This window comes from Pristiophorus japonicus, chromosome 12 (genome assembly GCF_044704955.1).
Source record: "Pristiophorus japonicus isolate sPriJap1 chromosome 12, sPriJap1.hap1, whole genome shotgun sequence".
Classification (NCBI taxonomy): domain Eukaryota; kingdom Metazoa; phylum Chordata; class Chondrichthyes; family Pristiophoridae; genus Pristiophorus; species Pristiophorus japonicus.
The window spans coordinates 53,732,503-53,753,161 of record NC_091988.1 but is presented as its reverse complement, the minus strand read 5'-3'; the positions used below and the strand labels follow the sequence as shown (position 1 = coordinate 53,753,161).

Here is a 20,659-nt window from a genome sequence, read left to right as displayed (position 1 = left end):
AGATAGCCTGTTTTAGTGATGCTGATTGAGGGATAAATATTGGCCAGGACTGCATTGGAGTGTCAGCCTAAATTTTTGTGCTCAAGTCTCTGGCGTGGGACTTGAACCCACAACCTTCTGAACGGGTGCTATCCACTGAGCCACGAGCTGACACTGAACCAATCGAGGCTGTTTGACCTTTGGGGCATCACACCTGAATCCAATCCCGTACTTCTGGCAAGAGACTTGAATAGTGATCATGAGTGGGACCCTGGCTGATGAGTTAATTATTTCTCCCCCCCTCCCCCCTTTCCCTGACCTCGGGCTCTGAGACCAGCACCCTGAGATTAAATAGCAGGATCCAAAATTGAATTGGGGACTTTCCTAATTTTTGTGGCTCTGTTGCTCACAGACTAAATTCACTGGCCTATTAGTTATGAGCAGCGGTGAAGCAAACCTCCTTTTTAAGTAATTGTTTTGGGCACTTTATCTTGACAAGCCAGGTTTGATGGGGACAATACAAAAACAGCATCCACAAGGGCAGGCAGACACATTGTCCGACGGGCAATTTAAATGTCAAATAACGAGCATGTGGAGAGACTAGAGAAGCTGAATTGTTATTATTAGAGCAGAGCAGAGAAGGTCAAGGGAAGATTTTATAGTGATGTTCAAAACTATGAGGGGTTTTGATAGAGTAATTGAGAAGAAACTGTTTCTACCAGCAGGACGGTCAGTAACCAGAGGACTTTGATTTAAGATAATTGGCAAAAGAACCAGAGGGGAAATGTAGATAATTTATTTCGTGCAAAGAGTTGTGATCCAGAATGCATTGCCTCAAAGGGTGGTGGAAACAGATTCAATAGTTACTTTCAAAAGGGAATTGGATATATACTTAACAAGAAAATATTTGCTGAGCTACAGGGAAAGAGTAAGGGAGTTGACCTGATTGGATAATTTTTTCAAAGAGCCAGTACAGGCATAATGGGGCAAATGGGCTCCTTCTGTGCTGTATAATTCTATGATGCCTTTTCCCCCTCCCCTCCCTTTATGAAGGTGTTGACTCCCTCCCTGTAGTAAAGTTCAATGGGTGGTGGTTGCATCAAATCAGTTGGCCCTGATTCATGTACGAGCCTCACAGGTGATTGTCAGCAAGCTATTCAACTGTGGGGGATGTCTCAGCAGACGTGTCCACAAACATGCATTTCTAGTCGAGTTACTGTATGTTGATCAGGACTGACACCCCTGGCCAATTTTCCCTTTCCCTAACCCAGGACTACTGGGGCCAGTTGTAGCACCCACTAATGCTGCCTGCCTCATCCCTGGCTTTTTTTTAACCTCGAGACTCTACTATTCCAATCCTCCCCTGGACGGCCACCCAGCTTGCACCCTTTGTAAACCAGCTCATTCAAAACTCTGCTGCCTATAACCTAACTGGCACCAAGTCCCATTCACCCATCACCCCTGTGCTCGCTGACCGACATTGGCTCCAGGTCTGGCAATGCCTTGAATTATATTTAAAGAAAAAAAAAATTCTCATCCTTGTTTTCAGATCCCTCCATGGCCTCACCCCTCCCTTTCTCTGTAACCTCCTCCAGCCCTTAAACCCTCCGAGATCTCTGTGTGCCTCCAATTCTGGCCTCTTGTACATCCCCAATTTTCATCGCTCCACCATTGGCGGCCTTGGCTTCAGTTGTCTAGGGCTAAGCTCTGGAATTCCCTCTCGAAACTTCTCCACTTCTCTACATCTCTCTCCTCCTTTAAGATGCTCTTTAAAATCTACCTCTGTGACCAAGCATTTAGTCACCTGTCCTAATATCTTCCTAAATGGCTTGGTGTTAAATTTTGTTTGGTAATGCTCCTGTGAAGCGCCTTGGGTTATTTTAATTAAAGGCGCTATATAAATGCAAGCTGTTGGGTGTAAACCAGCTAATTGAGTATAAACTGGGGATGGAAACTAACACCCACCTGGTCTACATGGCTCAGATATAGATTTTTCATCTGAGCCATTGGGACATGCATGTTATTTTTAATTGTGACAAGACATAAAATTCATATAGGAAGCCATGTATTTAGTTATAATTAAGACCTCATTCCTTATCTTGAAACAAACATTTGAGAGGGTTTTTGTTTTATGATGAGAGTTCTCAGTGTTGGGAGTAGAAGACTTTTCCACTTTTTGAAAAATCCAATGCTTCTAGATCAGATATAAAAACAAAGGAAATACTCGGCATTATTATATATGTCAAAAATAGTCAAGATTACAAATAAAAACTTGACTTCCAAAAGTAACAACTTGTAGAATATATGAATGTAAAGAGTTTTAAAACTTGGCTGACTAAAGTTGCTGGAGTAAGTGCTCACACCTCTGTGTGTGTGTAAACTCTATCCACAGTTACATTGTGATGCCATTCGTGGACCGGGACCTCTGTCATATCATGAAGAAACAGAATCTCTCTGAAAGTATGGTGGTGTTTCTTCTTTACCAGATTCTACGTGGACTTAAGGTGAGGAGAAGGAGGGTTGAAGGGGATAGATTCAAGGAGAAGGATGGAGGCCTCCACCACACTTGCAGTTATGGCTAGTTTGTCTCTGGAGATGAGAAGGAAGGAAGAAGCTTCAGTATTGTCTAATGCCTCACTAGCCTGGACCTTACATGAACGCTGCATAATTCTAAACGTTGGTTCCTAAAGGATAATACTGGCTTCAACACCAGACAGGTCACTACTGTCCTAGAGACTGTTGTATCTTCAGAGAACACACATCACACAGCCTGTAAGATGGCTGCAGGTTCCGGAAAACTTCCCCTGCTGGTCAGGTGACCTGCTCTTTTTATTAAACATCACTAGCTGCAGTAACACAGACGTCCACAGTGTGGAGCTAGAGACATTACACTTCTCCCTCCATAATGAAGAGTTATTATAACAAACAATCATCATACATAATTACATGGTTATACATAACAAAGGATATGGACTTATTTTGCCATATTTACAAATCAAGCTTAACCACTTATTTTCTGTTTCGAAGAGGATACCTTTGCTCTCTAACAGAACCTTCCAAACATGGTGTCGCATTTAAACTCATTCGAGGCTGATCCTGAGGGAAGTTTTCCTCCAAGGGATGCCCTTGATTTCCATTTGAACTCTCTCTAACTTCAGACTATTTGTTTTCCTGACTCGGACTCAGACTTAAATTCTGACTTTCTCTTGGATTTGTTTCCAGTACATTGGATTTAGGATATACTACTGGTGTATCAAAACTATCTGATGAGTCAGAAATAATTGAATCACTCCCACCTTCAACTACTTCCATGTCTGTAGGTAAAATATCAATGTGAACAAACCTAACCTGTCCATTATCAAACATCTTGACCAAATATGTGCAAGGACCACATATCTTCACCACTCTTCCTGGTAACCACTTTACCCATTTATGGTGATGGTTCTTCACTCTCACCTTCTGGTTTAATTTCACACTTCTCTCTTTTACTCTACCTCCATCATGATTCTCTTTCTGTCTTAATTGTGTCTCGTCTACAGATTATGCCAAGTTTGGTTTTAACAACAAGAATCTGGTTTGTGGCCGTCGTTTGAAAAACAACGCTGCTGGTGTTCCACCAGTTGTTGTGTGAGGAGTATTATGATACGTTATTAGGAAAGTAACCAATTTGTGGTCCAATGATAACTGTCGTTTCTTTGGATTTGGATCTAACGTTTGTTTGATGAGGGCACGTTTTACAATTTGTACAGTGCGCTCTGCTGCACCATTCGAACCAGGGTGGTATGGTGGAACCTTGGTATGTTTCACACCATTTTTGCTCATGAACTGTGCAAATTCTTCTGAACGAAATTGTGGTCCATTATCCGAAACAATGTCTTCAGGGAGGCCAAATGAAGAAAATAATCTTCGCAAAATGTCTAATGTTATACTTGTTGTTTTCCACATTGGAAACACCTCGACCCAATTCGAATGGCTATCAATCACAATGAACAATTATTGTCCTTCTACCTCAGTAAAATCGATATGTAGCCTTTGCCATATCCTGGGAGGCCATTTCCATGGCTGTAATAGTACTGATGGTGGTTGCTTGCTTACCGATTGACATGTCGTACACTGACTGACGATATACACTCTATCTTTATCAAGACCTGTCCACTATAAGTAACTGTGTGCAAAACTCTTGGTCAAGCACATTCCCAGGTGCTGGTCATGGAGGTCTCCTAATAATTTGGACCTGAATTTATTTGGTATAACCACATGATACAATCTTTATCAACTGATAATTCATTCCTACGACTGAAGAATGGATGAATATCTTTGTCTGTTATCTGGTTTGGCCATCCATTTGCAATATAATCATACAACTTTGACATCACTGGGTCACGTTTGGTTGCTCTACCAATCTCTTCAGCTATGACTGGCAGTTCATCGATGTATGAAAAAAAGAACACCTCTTCCCTATCAGGTGTAATGTGATGGGGAAGGCAATCTAGACATAACATCAGCAGTACTGTGATCAGCTGATCATCTGTATTCACTATCATATGTATATGCTGACAAAATCAAAGCCCATCTCTGCATTCGGCCTGCAAATAATGTTGGAACTGGGGACTTTGGATGGAGGATTGCTGTCAGGGGCTTACGGTCCACAACGAGAGTAAACTTACGACCATACAAGTATTTGTGGAACTTCTTGACCCCAAAAATTAATGCCAAAGCTTCCCTTTCGATTTGCGCATAATTACGCTCACTCGCACTGAGAGTGCACGAAACAAAAGCAATTGGTCTCTCCTCCCCACTAGGTAATACATGAGAGATTACTGCCCCAACTCCATACAGAGAGGCATCACATGCTAGCTTGATCTCCTGAGATACGTCATAGTGAACTAACATGGTGCTCTCTACCAAGTTGCTTTTACACTCCTTGAATGCTGTATCGCATTCTTTTGACCACTTCCAATGGACCTGTTTTTTCAATAGATTCAGTGGATTTAATACTGTAAACAAATTTGATAGGAACTTCCCGTAATAGTTCAAAAGACCCAAAAATGATCGAAGTTCAGTGACATTCTTGGGAGTGGGTGCATTTCTGATTGCATCCAGTTTTTCCTTGGTTGGATGTAAACCATCTTTGTCTACTCTGTACCACTGAGTTTTGAAATAACTCACACTTGCGAGCAGACACTCGTACTCTGTGCTTCTCTAGCCGTTTGAGGACTTCATTCAATATGTTATTATGAATTTGCCTATTAGGTGCTGAAATTAGTATGTCATCTAAATAACATACTACCCCTTCAATACCTTGCAAAATCTGGTTCATCACCCCTTGGAATATGGCAGGGGCGGAAGGCACTCCAAATGGTAGCCTATTAAATTGATATAGGCCTAGATGGGTATTTATAGTCAAGCATGAATTTGAGAAAATCTGACCGCCTGTCAGTGTTGTGAACAATTCTTCTATATTTGACAATGTATTGGAGACATTACCCTCTAGAACCTGATTTACGGTTATTTTATAATCACCGCACAATCTTGCCTTACCATCGGACTTAGGTACAACAACAATGGGTGTAGCCCAATTACATCGATCTATCTTACAAATAATGTTCTCAGTTGCTAGTCTTTTGAGTTCTTTCTCAACTTTCTCCTTGAGTGCATATGGTATGGAACGTGGCTTGCAGTAAACCGATCTAGTGTCCTTCTGTACCCTGACACTCACCTTGAAGCCTTGGATTGGACTGCCCGTCCTTCGGATAATTCTTGATGACATCATCCTTTGACGCAAATCTCGTTTCAACACAAAAAATCTCACTCCAATCCAGCTTCAGTGATCCCAACCAATTTCTTCCTAGTAAGGCAGGCTTATCTCCTGCCACTACTATTAGAGACAAGCTCTGAACTTGATCCTTGTATTTCACCGGTACGGTGATATGACCTACCACCGGAATGTTCTCTCCCGAATAGCCTCGCAGCTCTATCTTGGCTTTCTCCAATGTGAAATCCCGCAATTTGTCGAGGTATAGCGACTCCGGTACTACACTCATGGATGCACCAGTGTCGATTTCCATGGGTATCTTGAATCCTGCAACATCTATGTGGATTAGGATACTTTTCGAATCGCCGCCTGTTAACCTCGTGCTCCTGTTGATGTGTAGCTCTAAAACCTCCTCGTCCTGTTGTTGTTCTTCCATGCTATGCAGTCTCTGGGAATTTCTACTCATAGTTTTGAAAACTGGTTTACCCTTCAGTCGGCTTGCCTTCGCAAGATGCCCAGTTTTCCTGCAGAAGAAACACTTTGCCTTCATATATGGACAACTTTGAGCAATGTGTTGTCCCGGGCAATGATAGCAGGACGTCAATGCTCTGTTCCCATTCCCACTTTCTGAGTCTTTGGGGCCCCACCGCCTTTTACTTTGAACCTACAGGTGATTCACCTCGGTTATCTGATGACTAAAATTAGTATGAAATTTTTGGGAATATTGGTCGGCCATGCTCATCGACCTAGCTGTCTGACAAGCTAAATCAAAAGTCAAGTCAGGCGTCGTCAATAACTTTCTTCTGATCGCATCATTTTTCACCCCACAAACAAAGCAGTCACACAATGCTCGGTTCTGAAAGTCTCCGAAATTACAGTGAACAGATAGCTTTTTTAATGCTACAATGTACTCGCTGATATTTTCTTTGACCTTCTGATTTTGTATTCCGAAACGATAACTTTCAGCAATTTCTAACGGGACGGGGCTATAATGTTGTTCTCACTTTATTAGAATCTGTTCCAGTATTGTATCCTTTGGCTTGTCGGACACAAGCAAATTTATCATCATTTCATACAACTCTGGCCCGGCCTCAGTTAAGAATATAGCTCTTTTTCGTTCCAGCACCGCTCGGTTATTGTCTTCATTACCGGGAATTTCAATGATATTATTTGCAGTGAAAAACATTTCTAGCTGATCCACATATGCTCTGAAACTTTCATGGCCGCATTGAAATGCCCCTACATGCCCTATAGCTCCCATAGGGGCAGCCATTTTGACTCTGGCAGTTTAACCAACTGCTCGTAATTTACCTCGGATTTGTAGTTGTTTCCAAAAACAGAGAAGCTCTCAAAGTCTCCCTGTCGGCTGGCTGAATCATTCACCAACAAAAAATTTCAGCTTTGTATTATCCGATTAGATCCCATTCTCATCGCCAAATGTCATCTCTTCAGAGAACACACATCACACAGCCTGTAAGATGGCTGTAGGTTCCGGAAAACTTCCTCTGCAGGTCAGGTGACCTGCTCTTTATTAAACAGCACTAGCTACAGTAACACAGGCATCCACAGTGTGGAGCTACAGACATTAGAGACCTAATCAGATTAGTGCATGTTGATATATCCAAACACTGGTTATGCATACCTGACAAATTTTTTTCCCTCTTTCTTTCCAATTATTTTGCCATCTCACCTGAAGGGATTTGACTCCTCACTGGGTTACAGTTCTACGGGTCCCGATCACCTTCATGTAGTTCAACCACTAGTCATGTGTGAGACTTAAGTCATTGCCAGCAGGCTGCTTGACTATGGAGGACATCACAGCTGGGATCAATCCTGTCCTCCCCCAACCTGCCCGCACTTTCAGCAGGGGTAGGTAAGTAGCAGTGAAGAGCTACTTTGTTGCCATCCGATGTTGCCCTTGCCAACCCTGGGCCCTGAGACCAATTGTAGTGCCCCGACCACTGGCCTGAATGAAATCAGCACAAACTTGGGATCCTCCTGGTCTATATTGCTCCGAGATAGGTGTAAATCATTCGGAAAGTTCAAATTTACAGACTTTTCCAAAAAGATCTTTGATTTTTATGTTTTTATCACTGAGTTCCACAGTGATACCCACAGTATTTCTTGCAGTAGGAGACGGTGAGAACAGCCCTGAATGTGATTTTTGGGCTTCTTTAAGATAGAAACATAGAAAGATAGAAATTTACAGTGCAGAAGGAGGCCATTTCAGCCCATTGTGTCTACGCCGGCTGACAAAGAGCCGCACGGCCCTCGGTCAGCAGCCTGAAGGTTACATATAAACCTATGAACAATGGCGGGAAGGCAAAGAGCACTCATCTCAACCAGTCTGCCTCACACAACTTTGATACCTCTTATACTGAAACTTTCTACATTCCACGCCAACCGGAGCCATGTGATCTCCTGGGAGAGGCAAAAACCAGGCCAATTTAGGGAGAGAAAAAAATCTGGGAAAATTCCTCTCCGACCCAGCCAGGCAATTGAAACTAGTCCAGGAGATCACCCTGGCTGTATTCGATTCCCTGCAGTACTTACCATTATATCTGCGCCGGCCAACAAAAGGTTATCCAGTCTAATCCCAATTACCAGCTCTGGGTCCATAACCCTGCTTATAATCATTGATTCCCTAATTTAAAGTGTGCACCTTAATTCTAAAATGCTCTACAAAGTGAAGTAGCAACACTGACACTAATTTCAGGATCACTAGTGCAACGTGTTTATGCATAGCCATATATCTGGAAGCTGTGTGACCTCCATTTTGTGCATCCATTTTATTTGTGCTGCATTGGTGGTCTTCAAGTAGGAGGGAACAAACCTGGCCAAGCAGGTGCTGGACAGATTTGCTTTTCCTCCCTGTTATAGTGATGAATTTTTAATGTGCAGATGAAGATCCCTTGGAAGGTGGGATAGTTACAAAAGGATGAGTACAGGCTGACTGATGGCTGCCATGTTTTTAGCTCTCTGAATTCCACAGTGATGACCATCAGTATTTCTAACAGTGTGAGTTCCATATTTGTTCAATTCGTTTCTCCATAAATAAAAGGGTTTTACTTAATCTGAATTGACTCAATTCAGTGTTTATGGTTACAAACAGAAGGTGAATTGTATTCCCCCCCCCCCCCCCCCCACGATCTCTCATAAATCCTCCTAAGTGATTCAGCTTTTAGTTAAAACTCTAATTCCGGTCCATTATGAATGCAGAATTGGCCATGGAAACAGAAGTAAAGGGGGCGGAGTGCTTGGAATGAAAGGATTTGAAAAGCTTGATGTGAATGAAAAAGGCTTTTTGACACATCTGGCAGTGACTGAAGCAGCTCTGGCAGCAGAAAGTGCCTAACTCCTCTTCTTCACCATTTAATCAGCTCTTTGCTTCTGCTGAATTGAAAGGAATATGCATGCTAAAGACAGCCTGAGATCTAGCAGTCAGTGTATTGCAATAAGGAAGAAAAATGCCTTGATGACCAATCCCTCTCCCTTAATTCAGGGAGTTAATTACACTGTTGCTTTCCTCAAGGGTGCCCATGGAACAGGTGCCTTATACATTTATATAGACACCTCTCCGTAACAAAGCTGTAGGATACCTTTTGAGCACTTAGAGGTAACCTGCACACCTCATAAACTCACAGATTGTACTGGATTCCTTTTCATACAAATGATATTTCATACACACGCTGGTAATTAGTGCCAGACTCTGGCACTGAGGAAAGGATAAGATAGGAACAAATAGAAGGGGTAAAAAAAAAGAGTGAATGGGGTGAAGTAACTGTATGGGGGTAAAATTCAAAATCATGAGGTACGTATGCTCATTGACCTGATCTGTGAAGTTTCTTTGGATTCTGTTCATTGTTACCTGATTGAGCATAGTTTTAAAAAAAAATGAAAGACTTGCATTTATATAGCGCCTTTCACGACCATTGGACGTCTCAAAGCGCTTTACAGGCAATGAAGTACTTTTGGAGTGTAGTCACTGTTGTAATGTGGGAAACGTGGCAGCCAATTTGTGCACAGCAAGCTCCCACAAACAGCAATGTGACAATGATCAGATAATCAGTTTTTGTTATGTTGATTGAGGGATAAATATTGGCCAGGACACCGGGGATAACTCTCCAGCTCTTCTTCGAAAAAGTGCCATGGGATCTTTTACGTCCACCTGAGAGTGCAAATGGGGCCTCGATTTAATGTCCCATCCGAAAAACGGCAGCTCTGACAGTGCAACGCTACCTCAGCACTGCGCTGGAGCTTCAGCCTAGATTTATGTGCTCAAGTCCCTGGAGTGGGACTTGAACCCACAACTTTCTGACGCAGGTGAGTGCGCTACTCACTGAGCCACAGCGGACACTAGAAAAGAATTGTGGAGAAGAATGTAACATTGGACAGGCTACCTATAGGAATGATCAAATGCACACTAAAAAGAAAGAATAGCACAATTCTCAGAATCCTCCCTTAGTGCTTCATGTTGAAGTGCAGTGACTAACTTGCAGCTTCCCTCAGTATTGCATCAAAGTGTCAGCCAGGTATTGAGATCATTGAGCACAGTATATCCATTTTGTAGTAGGTACTATGAATAATATATTGTGATCATTGTATGCAGTGTATCTATTTGTAGTATGTATTATGAATGGTATATTGCAATCAATGTACGTAGTATATCTGTTTTACAATATGTGCTATGAATGATATTGTGATCATCATATGCAGTGTATTATTTTGTTAATAACATGGCTGTAGTTATTATTATTACTGTTGGCTGTGGCTCAGTGGGTAGCACTCTTGCCTCTGAGTCAGAAGGTTATGGGTTCAAGTCCCACTCCAGAGAGTTGAGCACAAAAATCTAGGCTAACACTCCAGTTCAGTACTGAGAGTGTACTGCACTGTCAGAGGTGCCATCTGTCGGATAAGACGTTAAACCGAGGCCCTGTCTGCCCTCTCGGGTGGATGTAAAAGAGCCTGTGGCATAATTTCGAGGAAGAGTAGGGGTGTTATCCTCGGTGTCCTGTCCAATATTTATCCCTCAATCAACATCACTAAAACAGATTGTCTGGTCATTATCACTTTGCTGTTTGTGGGAGCTTGCTGTGTGCAAATTAGCTGCGGTGTTTCCTACATTATAACAGTTACTGCACTTCAAAAAGTACTTTGTTGGCTGTAAAGTGCTTTGGGTGGTCATGTCTTCCTTTTTTTTTAAATTATCATAGCTCTTCAACATCTGTCTAGCATTACAGATGTAATATGTAATTCTAGACTCAATATTTGATAAGAAAATGATGGGACATTTCACAGCCATTTTTTCTCAAATTTGGGAGATCAGTTCCGACCAATTCACCACCCAAGAAAACGCATGAATTTATTGGTGGAAATCGTTGAAAACTGTTTTTAAAAGTCCCTAAGTACTAAAGCTCTGAAGTGGAAGGAAGCGATGTATAAACTGGAACTGCTTATTAGGTGGAAGTTTAATCTCCACTGAAGATTTGGACTCCTTCATATACAATCATAGCAGTGGAACCCATCTCCACTCAAAAAACACACATCCCCAAATCTGACTGCACTGGTAGGTCTCACATCCACTCAAGGTGCAGACATCTTCATATATAATGGCAATAGTGGGTCAACTATTCACTTAGGAAGACCTCTTCATCTATCATCCTTCGATGTCAAGATGTAAGGTTTTGACTTTGATATTCACTGATCTTTTGTCTGATTTCTCCTACAGTACATCCATTCTGCTGGGATTGTGCACAGGGTAAGGCACTTTCTTTCGTAACCCTTTACAGAATGTCCACTTGGGATCCATAATGGGGTACAGTGGATACAGTTTCTCCTGCGAGGAAGAAATGACTCGTAAACCACAAATGACAAATGATCCCCTTTACATGGTCTATTTATACCACAAGTAATAATAGTACAATAACAATGCACCCCATCCACCACCATAAGCATTTGCTGGTGACAGTGGCTGCAGTGTGTACCATCCAAAAGATGCACTCCAGCAACTCACCAAGGCTCCTTCGGCAGCACCTCCCCAACCCATGACTTCTACCACCTAGAAGGACCAGGGCAACAGGCACAGGGAAGCACCATCACCTGCAAGTTCCTCTCCAAGTTACACACCATCCTGATTTGGAAATGTATCACTGTTCCTTCATCGTCGCTGGGTCAAAATCCTTGCAGGAGCTCCTAACCAGAGAGTCTGAGATTCAATCTATGTCAGTTGGAAATCCCATCCATAGTCAGAGTTTAAAACGTATGCCCAACTGACTGAAACTCTCTCTGGTAACTGATAATGAGAATCTTTTTGAACGATTTTACTACATGCAGCAAATAGAGGATATTAACTCTTCTATTGAGATAATTAATGCCAGTACTTTGTTAGAAGCTACAAATGATAGTTATTTTTATTGTTTCCGTGCAGGATCTCAAACCTAGTAATCTAGCGGTGAACCAGAACTGTGAACTAAAGGTAAGAATAAATTTATGACACCAATGGGACATCTAATTGAACACACAAGACCGGGAAGTGCTCAAGACTAAATGTATAATGGTTGCACCCTACATTTTCAAATTGTACAGAAATTCTGTTTTCCCAAATGTCTAAAAATGAATGGGGAGGAATATTGCGGTCGGAGGCTTCCTTCAGACGAACACCTCTAACCTGAAATTTTTTAACGAAAATACCTGGTGGTCACGGAGGCACCTTCGATTCTGGTTGGAGGTCTTCATTCGATGTGCAGCATATGGGGGAGATGACTTCTCCATACGTTGGGAAATGTTGGAGTCACGTGGGCCTGGACCACCAATCACTAGGTAGTATTCTCATTGATAAAAATGGGATCTCCTTTTGTTATGTATGCAGACTATAGATATATTCTCTGTGTAGTCACTGTATAGTTGCATAAGATGGAGACTTGTTACCTGATGTACTATCAATAAGGTTACACTGTGTATATACTATGCTGGCACCATTAGAGGGTGCAACTGGTGGAGACCAGGGTTTCCTGCCCCTACGGCAGAGGCTGTCCACCAGAGGACACTGTGGTGGGAGACCTGAGGGTCACCTGCATAGGTGTGCAGGGCCCAGTATAATAAGCTGCCCACCATGTTTGTGCCTCACTCTGGAGTTACGAATAAAGGACCAAGGTCACTACAGTTTGAGTACAACACATTGCCTCGTGGAGTCATTCATAAGTGCATTACAGACATAACACCTTTTGTGCAAGATCCCATTACTATTAATGAGAAAACACTCCTAAAACAAGAAACACAGCATAATAAATTAAAAAAAACACCTCACATATTTAAAATTAAATGTTTCAGAAAAAATATATATTTTTGGAGTTTTTTTAAATGTGTTTTAATAAGGTTTAAAAATAAACTTACCTTAATGGACAGGGTCTTTAACATAAAAATGAATGATTAAATTTAATTTTTATATGTTTTAAGACTCTTATGCTGGCAAAAGTAAGCTATATGCCTGCTTTTACCAGGCGTAAAAGTTTGAAGGACATTTGTTGGGCAAGAGATGGGCAAATAGCCCAATCTCTGCCGCGCGAATGTCCTTCTCCCGGCGATGCGGAGGATCTGTCCAGAGAAATCTTGACTGATCGGAAAAGCCGACTTTTGGTGTGTGCGCATCTCGCCCCGAAAAATCGTTTTTTACGAGGCCTCGCTGGGTCTGCGCACTTTGTATGCACCTGGTGAGGCCAGAGCAGTTTCCTTTGTTTTGATGCCCCCAAAACCAAACACCCTTGAGCATGTGGGGGAGAGTGTATAGGATATTTATCAGGTCCCATCAGATGCATTTAAACCATATCTGAATAAAGAAGTCAAAATTTATGTGGCTGCAGCGCAGACTGGTGGGATGAAAATTCCCTCTTTTTGCTGGCTGTAAGAATTCTAAGTTATAAAGCACTGGAGATATAGGCTGTACCACCAACGCTGCCTCTGCAAGATCCTGCAAATCTATTGGCAGGACAGCCGCACCAACGTCGGTGTTCTCGCTCAGGGCAACATCCCCAATATTGAAGCTTTGATCACGCTCGATCAGCTCCGATGGACGGGCCACATCGTCCGCATGTCCGATACTAGACTCCAAAAATAAGCACTCTACTCCGAGCTCCGATGCGGCAAGCGAGCCCCAGGTGGGCAGAGGAAACGCTTCAAGGACACCCTCAAAGACCTTCTTGGAAAAAGTGCAACATCCCCACCGACAACTGGGAATCCCTGGCCCAAGACCGCTCAAAGTGGAAGAGAAGCATCCGCGAAGGCGCCGAACACCTCGAGTCTCTTTACCTGGAGCACGCAGAAGCCAAGCGCAAACAGCGGAAGAAGTGCACGACAACCCAAGCACCCCACCCACCCGTCCCTTCAACCACCACCTGCCCCACCTGTGACAGAGACTGTAGATCCCGCATTGGTCTCATCAGTCACCTGAGAACTCATATTAGTGTGGAAGCAAGTTATCCTCGACTCTGAGGGACTGCCTGAGAGAGAGAGAGATATGTTATATGAGTTTGGATAGTCTTAACCCAACTCTCTGCGAACACAAGACTGTAGCAGAAACCATGTATTTTCAGCAGGTATTGGCATGGCATTGGCAGCTGAACTGTGTAGCTGCAACAATGCCCGGAGCAGGAAATGGAAATGTTACAATATGACTGATGCCGGAGTGGATGCTCTGCAGAAGTTGGAAATCAAGCCTTATTGTTAGGATACTGAGGTGGTATTACTCTGCATCTAATACTGTGATTACCTGATGTGGAATATTTAATCAGGATATTTATGATTGAATGGGAAGCTATGCTCAGTGTCTAATCCAAGCAATACCTAAACGAAGAGTTTATGATGGGCACAGAAAATGAAAACTGATTCAATTCCTGGTATTGATGCTGTTGCCTTTCTAAAGCAAAACATTCACAAATAAATCAAAATTCCTTTGTTCATCAAAGCCCACTAAATAAATAGCTTTAGTGTAGCACAAGTATCTACAACAGAAATACCTTCATAGCTCCAGATGCGTTTACTTCTATAATTGTATCATGATTTTAGTATGTGAGTTTGTGTTCACAAGATAATTACGTATAAGGAAGCCATTCATTCATTTTGGTTTATCCACAATTACCCAATGTCCTCCTATTGCAGCTTCCAATTGGTTCTTATTTAATTCCAGAATTTTCACCTCCTCTATGTAGTTGGAGTCCATTCTGTGTATTGATTACCCTTTTTCTGCTCTAAATCTGCCTTTTCCTAGTTTAAACCTATGATCCCTTACCCTAAATTTAGTTTAAAGTAATAGTCCAAATTTACCTTTTCCATACTATTTACAATGTTGCACCTCTATAAAATCACCTCTCGGATGTCTCTTCAAGGGAGAAGAGCCCAAGATTTTCCAGTCTATCCTCATAACTGAGATCTCTAAGACAAAGGATCCTCCTTCAGCCCTTGAATGTCCTTTATGTGCTTCTCTGATCAGAGCTGGACACAGTATGCAAATTGACTAGTGCACTGTACAGTTTGATCAAAATTCCTCTGACTTGTATTCTAATGTTTTAGATCTTACCATAGGGTTCCCAACCCTCCCACTTTGAGCAGGAGTCGACTGGACTGGGCGATTGGCCTCCCGAGCACTGCTGCTGCTGACTCTGGGGAAATGGTCCTTGTATGCATGGTTTCTGCCTGCACAGTATCCTGAGTATTGTGGCTTGCAATCAAACTGCGTTTTTTGAGCCCTGCTAATCCCTCGCTATTTGGAGCACTTACCGGATGTGAGGATGACCGCATCGGGACCAATGAAAATCACCTGGAAACTGAGTCCTGAGAGAGCAACAGGGGGAGTGAGAGAGAGAAACACACATGGAGGGAGTGAGAGAGAGAAACACACATGGAGGGAGTGAGAGAGAGAAACACACATGGAGGGAGTGAGAGAGAGAAACACAAATGGAGGGTGTTATATATGCGGATTTGTATTTACTCTGTACAACCATCAGAGGGCTCATTCCCCGGAGTCCCAAGGGATCCCATAATCCCTTGGGAGCACAGGTATTTAAGAAGGCTTCACAGGTTGGAGAGGCACTCTGGAGACCTACAATAAAAGACTAAGGTCACACATTACTTTGAACTCACAGTATTCAGTCTGACTCTTTATACACAACAACTGGCAATGAGATACATATAGCGAACCCAAAGATGCAGAGAACAGTGGGAATCCTGGAGAAATTTTCGGAGGGAGATGATTGAGAAACTTTTGAGGAACGACTTGACCAATACTTCATGGCCAACGAGCTAGTTGGGGAAGAGAGCACCTCCAAACGTAGAGCGATCCTCCTCACCGTCTGTGGGGCACCAACATAGGGCCTCATGAAGAATCTGCTCACTCCAGCGAAACCCACGGAGAAATCGTACGCCGATTTGTGCACACTGGTCTGAGAGCATTTGAACCCGAAGGAAAGTGTTCTGATGGCGAGATATCGGTTCTACGTCTACAAGAGGTCTGAACGCTACGAAGTGACTAGTTATGTCGCCGAGCTAAGATGCTTTGCAGGACACTCTGGAATTTGAAGGACATTTGGAGCACATGCCCAGAGACTTTTTCGCACTTGGTATTGGCCACGAAACCATTCTTCGCAAACTTTTGACTGTAGAGACCCCAACCTTGAGTAAGGCCATAGCGATAGTCCAGCCGTTCATTGTCACCAGTGACAATACTAAGCAAATCTCTCAGCACATAAGTGCTGCTACAAGTACTGTGAACAAAGTGATGTTGTTTTCGAATCGTAACGTACAGAGCAGGTCACGCTTACCTGCAGCTGTACGTCCGCAAACGATTGAGTCCACCATCAAGCGTGATGAATGCAAGGCCATTAACACCTTGTTGGCGCTGCGGGGGTGATCATCATTTCTATTGTGTTCCTAACACAGATGAGGCTGCACATAGGGAGGTTAAAGTAACAGTGACCTCAGTCTTTAATAAGACACTCCAGAGTGAGGAACAGGCCTTAGGGGCCGGCTTATATACGGTGCTCCCAAGGAATGCTGGGATCCCTTGGGACTTCGGGGGATGAGCTCCCTGATGGCGGAACATGGGAGTGCATGCTTTACAGATACACAACATCACTCCCCCTGCCCAAAGTCAAAGTGAAAACTATTTACAAGGTGAGGTGGTCAGGAGCCTTTCCCTGGTGGACTGCCTCGGTACAAATGTCTGCTTTGGTGTGTTGGCTGTGCCCTCGCTGGGCTGGTGTGTTGTTGGCCCTGCAGGGCTGCTAGGTGAGCCTGGCCTTGCTGGGCTATTGGGCGTGATGGGTTCGATTTCCTGGTCCGGCGTGGTGGTGTTGATCCTTTGTGTGTGTGTTGTGGGTTCGAAAAGGGTTGTTCAGGGCAGTCTGTGAACCGCAGCCTCGTTTGGTCCAGGTGCTTTCTGCAAATTTGTCCATTGTCTAGTTTGACGACAAACACCCTATTCCCTTCTTTAGCTATCACTGTGCCCGCGATCCACTTGGGATCATGTCCATAGTTTAGTACATACACAGGATCATTCAGATCAATTTCCCGTGACACAGTGGCACGACCATCATTTACATTTTGTTGCTGCTGCCTGCTCTCTACCTGATCATGCAGGTTGGGGTGAACCAGCGAGAGTCTGGTTTTAAGTGTCCTTTTCATGAGTAGCTCAGCCGGGGGCACCCCTGTGAGCGAGTGGGGTCTCGTGCGGTAGCTGAGCAGTACTCGGGACAGGCGGGTCTGGAGTGAGCCTTCTGTGACTCGTTTAAGGCTCTGTTTGATGGTTTGTCCTGCCCACTCTGCCTGCCCATTAGAGGCTGGTTTAAACGGGGCCGAGGTGACATGTTTGATCCCAGTGCGGGTAATGAATTCTTTAAATTCGGCACTGGTGAAACATGGCCCGTTATCATGACCAGTATGTCAGGCAGGCCGTGGGTGGCAAACATGGCCCTCAGGCTTTCAACGGTGGCGGTGGCAGTGCTTCCAGACATTATTTCACATTCAATCCATTTTTAAAAAGCATCCACCACCACCAGGAACATTTTACTGAGAAACGGGCCCGCATAGTCGACATGGATCCTCGACCATGGTCTGGAGGGCCAGGACCACAAACTTAGTGGTGCCTCTCTGGGCGCGTTGCTCAACTGAGCACATACGCTGCATTGCCGTACACAGGGCTCTAAGTCAGAGTCGATACTGGGCCACCACACGTGGGATCTGGCTATCACTTTCATCATTACTGATGTCATGTATTTCACCATCTTGCAATGACTATAAGTATGTAACTGTAACTCATGCATACTGTACCTGTACCATTGTAATGCACACCCTGACCACAGGGAGTGAGCTCCTCACCTGGGCTTCCAGGTAGAAAAGGGGAGGTCCCACCCAGGATCAACACTCTTTAGTCCTGGGAATAAAGTGAAGGTCACAGAGTGACCGTGTCTGATATATCCATGCCTCGTGTGAGTTTGTAACAAGGTGCAGAGACACTACAACTATACCCAGGTGTGTGCTGTGGAGATCCGAGATGAATGTCTCCCTGCCCTTTTTTTGGTAGCACTACGCGGTTACCCCACAACAGGCAGTCTGCCTGAATGGACGGCTCGTCCTTTCGCCGCTGGAACAGCTTGATTGGCTCTTGCATTTCAACGGGGATGCTGGCCCAGCTCCCATGCAGTGCACAGTTTTTTACTTGGGACAGCAGAGGATCTTGGCTGGTCCAAGTCCTAATCTGGCGGGCCGTGACAGGTGATTTATCATTTTCAAATGCTTCCATGACCATCAACAAGTCTGCGGGCTGCGCCACCATCAACAAGTTTGCAGGCTGCACCATTTCCACTCCCATGGTGGGCAATGGTAGCCGTCTGAAAGCATTCGCACAGTTCTCGGTGCCTGGCCTGTGGCGGATGCTATAGTTATACGCTGATAGCGCGAGTGCCCACCTTTATATGCGGGCTGAGGCATTAGTATTTATCCCCTTGTTTTCAGCGAACAGGGATGTGAGGGGCTTGTGATCGGTTTCCAGCTCAAATTTGAGGCCAAACAGGTACTGATGCATTTTCTTTACCCCGAACACACACGCTAATGCCTCTTTTTCAATCATGTTGTAGGCCCTCTTGGCCTTAGACAAGCTCCTGGAAGCATAGGCGACGGGTTGCAATTTCCCCGCAACGTTAGCTTGTTTTAATACACACCCGACTCCGTACGGCGATGCGTCACATGCTTGCACAAGTCTTTTACACGGGTTATACAATACAGGCAGCTTGTTGGAGCATAAAATGTTTCTGGCTTTCTCAAAAGCAATTGCTTGGTTTTTTTCCCCATACCCAGTTCTCACCTTTGTGCAATAACACATGTAGGGGCTCTAAAAGGGTGCTTAACCCTGGTAGGAAGTTACCAAAATAGTTGAGGAGTCCCAGGTATGACCGCAGCTCCGTGATGTTCTGTGGCCTGGGCGCGTTCCTGATAGCCTCTATCTTGGTGTCTGTGGGTCGAATGTCGTTCGCCGCAATCTTTCTCCCCAAAATCTCCACTTCTGTTGCCATGAAGACACATTTCGACCTCTTCAGCCACAGCCCTATGCGATCCAGTCGCTGGAGGACCTCCTCCAGTTTTGTAGGTGTTCGGCGGTGTCCTGACCTGTGACCAATATGTTGTCCTGAAAGACCACCGTGTGGTGCACCGACTTGAGTAGGCTATCCATGTTTCTCTGGAAGATCACGGCAGCTGACCGAATTCCAAATGGGCATCTGTTGTAGATGAACAGTCCCTTGTGCATGTTGATGCAGGTGAGGCCCTTCGAAGGCTCCTCCAGCTCCTGGGTCATGTAGGCCGAAGTCAGGTCGAGCTTGGTGAACGTCTTGCCTCCTGCCAGCGTCGCAAATAGGTCATTTGTCTTAGGTAGCGGGTATTGGTCCTGTAGCGAGAAACGATTAATAGTTACTTTATAATCGCTGCAAATCCTCACCATGCCATCACTTTTCAGCACTGGAACAATCGGGCTGGCCCATTCGCTGAATTCCACTGGGGAGATGATGCCCTCGCATTGCAGCCTGTCCAGCTCGATTTCCACTCTCTCCCTCATCATGTGAGGTACCGCTCGCGCCTTGTGGTGAATGGGTCGTGCCTCTGGGACCAAGTGGATCCGCACCTTCGCCCCGGAAAAGTTTCGAATACCTGGCTCAAAAAAGGAAGGAAATTTGTTAAGAACCTGGGTATATGAGGCCTCATCGACATGTGATAGCGCTCGGATGTCATCCCAGTTCCAGCGGATTTTGCCCAGCCAGTTCCTTCCAAGCACTGTGGGGCCATCGCCCGGGACAATCCAGAGTGGCAGTTCGTGCACCATGCCCTTGTAGGTGACCTTGACCATGGCGCTGGCCAGGACAGTGATAAGCTCTTTGGTGTACATTCTCAGTTTGGTGTGGATGGGGCTCAGCGCTGGTCTGAATGCCTTGTTGCACCACAGTCTCTCAAACATCTTTTTACTCATGATGGATTGGCTAGCACCAGTGTCCAATTCCAAGGCTACGGGTAAACCATTCAATTTTACATTTAGCATTATAGGTGGACATTTCATCGAAAATGTGTGCATCCAGTGTACTTTAGCATCTGCCTCCTCTCTCTGAGACTCGAAATTGCTTTGATTTACCATGGACCAATCTTCCTCTGCCACGTGGTGATTAGCAGGTTTTGCAGAGCTTGCAGCTCATTTGCAAGCTCATTGGAGGTGCCCCATTGTTCCACAGCTCTTGCAAACATACCCTTTGAAGCGGCATGAATAGGCTGAATGGAAGCCTCCACAACGCCAACAAGGTGTGAATTGCCTTGCATTCATCCTTTGTTGGGGACTCTGAGTCATCTGGGTCACCTGAGGCCTGCTGGCAGTTGCAGGCTCATGGATTCGGCCCT

General features: G+C 44.4%; 1 protein-coding gene across 1 annotated transcript in view; it reads left to right on the top strand.

The window, feature by feature from the left end:
- Positions 1-20,659, top strand: part of LOC139276900 (mitogen-activated protein kinase 14A) — a 52,281-nt gene that overhangs the window by 10,301 nt on the left and 21,321 nt on the right. The window contains exons 4-6 of the mRNA XM_070894896.1: positions 2,372-2,483; positions 11,463-11,492; positions 12,162-12,209. Of these exons, the coding sequence (XP_070750997.1) occupies positions 2,372-2,483; positions 11,463-11,492; positions 12,162-12,209 (190 nt within the window). The remainder of the gene's footprint in view (positions 1-2,371; positions 2,484-11,462; positions 11,493-12,161; positions 12,210-20,659) is intronic.